Below are 6,729 nucleotides of genomic sequence, written 5' to 3' on the forward strand. Positions count from 1 at the left end.
AATTAGTCTATTCCAATAACTACAGTATCAAATGTCTCTGTGAGGATGGTTAACACGTAGTTCTATATCATGATGACGTCACAATTATGTTATATTTACATCAGATTAACATTTGGAAAACCTTTGCAGTAAAACATGGTGATTAAACGGAAGATAGATATAACAATCTAAGAGGCAGATAACGGAGGAATTAAAGTACAGTCGAACCTTTTTATCTTGAACGGGGGAGGGTGGATTTCGAGATAACTGAGTATTCGATTTAAGTGAGTTCGAATGTTTTGTGTGTTAGGCAGGGACCGACGGAATGCCCGAGATAAAGAGGTTTGACTAAATTCTCAACCTAATGCCAATCTGATTAAAATGCATATCATCATTACCCACTGCGTTATGAAGATCCGATAGTGGCCGGTAAGGGGTCACGTTCACATGACATGGTTGGTCTTTATCAAATAGAAAATAAAAATGTGTTCCGAATCTCAACTATAACAAGATGACCATGTCGCAAGACGCCTTGCATGAAAAAGGATGTATCATTTACTGGGTATTGTTATCAGTTATCATAAGTAGATTTAACGGATTCTTTTGATATTTTCAACACTGCTTTTATTGCCTGTTACACCGCTTCATCTTTTCCCTCTAACTTACGCTACCAAACAGGCACATGAGAGACGAGTTTTGACTGGCTAAACATTGCTGTCCTCTGACCCCTTACTGGCCACCGTCAGATCTTAGTGACGTAATGTAATTGTTGATCTGTATTTTAATCAGCTTGCCTAAATACATGTATATCTGTAGCTATCAATGACTGTCCTGAATATCTTTAAGGTTCTATTTCCGCTTGTCATCAAAATCCTGTTATAGGTATCGCCATTGTCCTCTCAAACGGTGACGGTAAAGCCAGTTAACTCATCGTTTGGTCTGTTCTGTTTAAGCTTCAAATGATTTGTTTAAATATCACATCTGTAAAACAAGAGTTTCGTAAAACTGCTTTATCTACAGTAAGGCTGGTGACGTCATATTTCTACGGGGTTGACGGCCGCGTTTTACCAAATTTAAACAACGACCTATTTATCAATGGTATTGTGACCTTTGCGCTATAACCCGCGGTTTAAAATAGCCATGAAATTGCCTTTTCTTTACATGACTGGGTGATCTATTTATTACAGGGAGTGCTCTGCCCGCTATATTCCATCGTATTTAGCGTAATTACATATTTATAATCTTTTCATCATATAATAATCAAGCTTTCAGCTTTAACGAGAAAAAACTAAAATCTCATCACTGATGAGTTAGCAACAGTACCTGGATTTACATAGAATCCTGGCTAACGACTGTCTGGCTCATTGCTTTAACACATTGATGGGAAATAGGCGAGTTGAATTTCTAGTGCACTGTATTGAAGGTACAGTTATCTCCCTTTTAACCAAGATTGCATGAATTTTTCTCTCTTGTAAATGTATTGCCATCAACGAAAACTTCAACTGTCGGGAAATAATTTTTTAAAATGCTACGGTTTTTTGTTTTTTGTTTTGTTTTTTCTTCTTAGATTTGCGTATTTTTTAATTCTGGGGTTTTATGCGAATAATTAGTTAAAACCTTTCTTTAACTCGGATGTACAAAACAACTATCAACACACAACACAAAGTGTCCTCGTCAAATTATCTACATTGTTTTCATTACATTAATGTAATCAACATATTTCAAACATCTAGCACAATGGATAATGTTAAAATATTACGGAAATGTAGATGTACTCAGAGTGACCGTGGACAAACTGTACACAATGATTCCGTCGATAACAATTAATATGTGTAGAAATCTCCACTTAAATTAAGCTAATTGTAAATATTAATAGATACCAACATGTCAACAAAGTCATCATCTAAACTCAAATTCAATAACACCAGGAGAAAAATAGGAACAAATGAAAGGTTTACACGGAGACTCTTAAAAAACTACAAGGAAAATGAGCCCAGGTGTTCTGGAAGAGTAAGTGTCTTCTGCTTCATTGACGACACCAATCATATAAATCTTGTCCAATCCAAGTAAGTAATGTCACGTTCTCAAATGAGAACAAGGTATACAACAAAGGAACCAACAGGCAAACTAACGAGCATCAAACACCTCCAGCTGCCAGGCACACTTCCCCACAATTATCAAACTGAATCTTTTGAAATCCTTACTATGTTTTTGAATGTAATGATTGACGTATGTTTAGGCTAATAATCAACATTCGACCGTCCTTGTAACAGGGCAGTATGAACAACAGCGGTAGACAAAGTGATAATTATAACGATGTATGTTTTCAACAGTCTACAGTATTAATATACAATATTACTGAAGTCTTACCGATGTCGTTTTTACAAAATGTTCAGTACGTTGAAACCAATAGACAAAAAGGTAGGCCAGACCGTGGCTTCCAAATTGTGATGTTTGCTCGATTTTCTCTCACAAGAATCACACGTTTAGGCAATGATATATCATTTAATGCTGATGAAGATATCCTTTGTCAATCAATAGTTTATTTTCTAGTTCGTTTGTCTCGACAATCTTTTCCACCGTAACCAGTGGCAGGATAAGGAACAACGCATAACATACTTAAACCTTTGATAAATGATACCTGGTGCCGAGCAGATCTATGTACAGGTCACGTGATTCCTGTGTATATTTAAGGATAAAGATAAAACAGGCAATACCTATACTAAAAAGTCTTCTCTTAAGAAACTGATAGACGACATGTTCCCAGGTTCTTGTCGATTCAGCATTTTTTTAAACATTCTTTCTCACACAAAGAGGCAATCGTAGCACCAAAACAGGTTTCGTCGCCATTTTTTCCCCCAAAAATGATTGACTGGTTTGTCTGACGCCAGTAGAACTGTCGACACAGTAGCGATTTGTTCCAAGCGTCACTGTAGTAAGGCGGTCTCTTGAGAGGCCAATATTTAAACAGCGCCCATGTTTGCCTCTGGGGGAGATGTTTGAGAAGTCTACTGTCAGTGCCATCGCCATGGAAGTTCTGAAACAGTTCACAGGAGTAACGGTAATCAGTACAGACGGGATGTACCCTTGTTTACACAAAAACTTCCACAAGAAATGAAATGTCAAGGAAAGCAACCTTTAATCATAACGGAAAATGTATCTCTGATCTTTATTCTTGACATTTGTTTGATCAAGAACACTTAGACCCACACACGTTTATAGATAAAAAACCTAACAACTGTTTTCTTAATTGTTTTAGCACGTGGGGAATACGATAACATTCCGGATGTTTCCCTTCCGTCTCCGCTCCCGTAAATCAGAACTGAATGTAGCGTTATATTGTAGTTGCAGGCCTCCTTCTCTAGAACACGTTGTTATAAAATTCCTTCTCTGGAACACGTAGACATAAGCCTTCGTCTCTGGAACACGCAGTAAAAAGTCTCCTTCTCTGGAACACATAGACATAAGTCTCCATCTCTGGAACACGTAGACATTAGCCTTCTTCTCTGGAACACGCAGTCATTAGTATTCTTCTCTGGAACACGAAATCATAAGACTTCATCTCTGGAACACACAGGCATAAGCCTCGTTTCCTGGAACACGTAGTCAAAGGCTGTCTTCCCTGGAACACATATTTAAACGCTTCTTTCTCTGGAACCTTAAGTCAAAATCCTCCTTCTCTGGAACACGTAGTTAAAAGCCTCATTTTCTGGATTACATATCCATAAGCCTTCTCAAAAAACACTCCTTCTCTGGAACACGTACGCAAATGCCCCCTCCTCCGGAACAGAAGTCATAAGTCTTCTACTCTGGAACATGTAGTCAAAAACCTTCTTCTCTAGAAGACGTAGTTCCTTCTCTTGAACACGTAATCATTACCTCCCTACTCCGGAACACGCAGGTTGTTAGATCGTGTTAAGCAACCGGTCTTCAGTGATAGCATAACAGCACTTACTTCGCTGCAATATCAAATTACAATTAGAATTTCGTTTAAGTCGATCCTACAGAAAAGGTTATTGTTGTTTGTTCAGGTTTTTGTCATTAATATCATGTTCTCTGATATTTAAGATTATTTTTTCAAATATTACAGAAATGTACTCATTATTAGAAAAAAAATCTCACTTACAATATTTCAAATACAAGTTTGTTGACGAGTCTTTTATTGTAAATGACATCTCCAACTTATTACAAGCACCATGTACTACCTGTTGTACGATCTTATTGTCTCGTGGAACTTGTGTTCTATGTTGTCCTCGAAAGGAGTTCCCCCTCTCCAGGACCCCTTGTCCTCAAGAGAAGTTTCCCCTCTCCAAGACGCTTTGTCCTCGACAAACATCCCCCTCTCCAGGACCCCTTGTCCTCGATAGACGTTAACCCTTTCCAGGACCCTTTGTTCCGACAGACGTTTATCCTTTCCAGGACCCTTTGTCCTCAACAGAAGTTAACCCTCTCCAGGGTCCCTTGTTCCGACATAAGTTTACAATTTCCAGGATCCCTTGTCCTCGACAGAAGTTTACCCTATCCAGGACCCCTTGTCCCGACAGAAGTTAACCCTCTCCAGGGTCCCTTGTTCCGACAAAAGTTTACCCTCTCCAGGACCCCTTGTCCTCGACAAAAGTCTACCCTATCCAGGACCCCTTGTCCTCGACAGAAGTTTACCCTCTCCAGGACCCCTTGTCCTCGACGGAACTTTTCCCTTTCCAGGACCCCTTGTCCCGACAAAAGTTTACCCTATCCAGGACTCCTTGTCCTCGACAAAAGTCTACCCTATCCAGGACCCCTTGTCCTCGACAAAAATTTACCCTCTCCAGGATCCCTTGTCCTCGACAGAAGTTTACCCTATCCAGGACCCCTTGTCCCGACAGAAGTTAACCCTCTCCAGGGTCCCTTGTTCCGACAAAAGTTTACCCTCTCCAGGACCCCTTGTCCTCGACAAAAGTCTACCCTATCCAGGACCCCTTGTCCTCGACAGAAGTTTACCCTCTCCAGGACCCCTTGTCCTCGACGGAACTTTTCCCTTTCCAGGACCCCTTGTCCAGACAAAAGTTTACCCTATCCAGGAGCCCTTGTCCTCGACAAAAGTTTACCCTCTCCAGGACCCTTTTGTCCTCGACAAGAGTTTACCCTCTCCAGGACCCCTTGTCCTCGACAGAAGTTTACCCTATCCAGGACCCCTTGTCCTCGACGGAACTTTCCCCTTTCCAGGACCCCTTGTCCCGACAAAAGTTTACCCTATCCAGGATCCCTTGTCCTCGACAAAAGTTTACCCTCTCCAGGACCCCTTGTCCTCGACAGAAGTTTACCCTATCCAGGACCCCTTGTCCCGACAAAAGTTTACCCTCTCCAGGACCCCTTGTCCTCGGGAGAAGTTTTTTTTTAATTTTTTTATTTTTAGCAAGATTTATTTATATAATTGTTAAAATTCAATTACTGACATACAAAAACTTAAATACCCATTCTCATGATGTATCTATATACACCTTCACGCACACACCATCACACACCCATACATACAGTATATATATGTACATACTTGTGCATACACAGAACCCAAAATAACATATTGATGGACAGTGCACACAATTTGTACATATCTCTAACACTACAACAATTTTGTTCCTTTATAATAATTGCCTGTGCATCAAACACTTAAACATCAGGAAAAAAAATAAAAAAATAATTGAGGTCATTCGGACTGGCCCCCATAGGCATTCAGCAATTAAGTGACACATATTTTTCAAATAAAAATAACTCGAAAGGGACTTCAATATTCAATATCTGGAAATCTTATTGCATTTATAAATTTAATTAGTACTTTCATTATTCAGTATTTGTTCAAACATTCCCCATTTGTTTTGAAAATCTACTATATTCCTATTTCTGACTGCAATATACTTTTCCAATCTCATTGTTCTCTTAAAAATAGGCTTACAAGTGCAAAATTTAGGAATACTCTCATTCATACGGCAACAATATATATAATATTTTATTAAAAGAAAACAGTGGTTAACTAGTGAGTCAAAAGCTGGGTTACCAAATAATGTATCACTGTCATTAAAGTAAATGGAATCATATTTATGGTCATGCTCCGCATACCAAAAGTTGAACTCTTCTATTAGTTTTACTGTATAATAACAGTCCTCGACAAAAGTCTACCCTATCCAGGACCCCTTGTCCTCGACAGAAGTTTACCCTATCCAGGACCCCTTGTCCCGACAGAAGTTTACCCTCTCCAGGACCCCTTGTCCTCGAGAGAAGTTTACCCTCTCCAGGACCCCTTGTACTCGACAGAAGTTCACCCTCTCCAGGTCCTCTTGTCCTCGAGAGAAGTTAATCTTCTCCAGGACCCCTTCTACTCGACAGAAGTTCACCCTCTCCAGGACCCCTTGTCCTCAACAGCAGTTTACCCTCTCCAGGACCGCTTGTGCTCGACAGAAGTTTACCCTTTCCAGTACCCCTCGTCCCGATAGAAGTTTACCCTTTCCAGTACCCCTCGTCCCGACAGAAGTTCCCCCTCTTCAGGACCCCTTGTCCTCGATGACATGCCTTCACGGAAAACTCCAAGGTTTTGTTTCCATCTCGGATGCAGAGTCATTAATATCTATTATGAACTAGTAGAAAGACTAATTGGAGTACCGGCCCTCCCTACACCATAATATATTACCATAGGCCCAACATCACGTTTTACATCCACTGCACTTTACGGCAGTCTAACAGAATATACGTCAATTACCTTTGGTCAAACAGATA

At 40.0% G+C, this 6,729-nt stretch overlaps 1 protein-coding gene across 1 annotated transcript; it reads left to right on the forward strand.

Annotated features, from left to right (window-relative positions):
* The first annotated feature begins 2,974 nt into the window (after positions 1-2,974).
* On the forward strand, positions 2,975-6,449 carry LOC132550890 (tetra-peptide repeat homeobox protein 1-like). Its single transcript, XM_060214988.1, has 3 exons — positions 2,975-3,040; positions 4,470-5,334; positions 6,118-6,449. Exons 1-3 carry the CDS (start codon positions 2,975-2,977, stop codon positions 6,447-6,449), a joined length of 1,263 nt encoding a protein of 420 aa, XP_060070971.1.
* Positions 6,450-6,729: the final 280 nt, after the last annotated feature.

Source organism: Ylistrum balloti, unplaced genomic scaffold (genome assembly GCF_031769215.1).
Source record: "Ylistrum balloti isolate Yb309-2 unplaced genomic scaffold, AGI_CSIRO_Ybal_v1 Utg370156, whole genome shotgun sequence".
In the NCBI taxonomy this organism is placed as follows: Eukaryota; Metazoa; Mollusca; class Bivalvia; order Pectinida; family Pectinidae; genus Ylistrum; species Ylistrum balloti.

Bases quoted from the DNA above. Each gene is read 5' to 3' on its own strand.
- LOC132550890 (XM_060214988.1), top strand. From the start codon at position 2,975: ATGTTTGAGAAGTCTACTGTCAGTGCCATCGCCATGGAAGTTCTGAAA. The intron at 3,041-4,469 runs GTAATCAGTACA...TACAATTTCCAG, and splicing joins AACAGTTCACAGGAGTAACG to GATCCCTTGTCCTCGACAGA. The intron at 5,335-6,117 runs GTCCTCGGGAGA...GTATAATAACAG, and splicing joins TACCCTCTCCAGGACCCCTT to TCCTCGACAAAAGTCTACCC.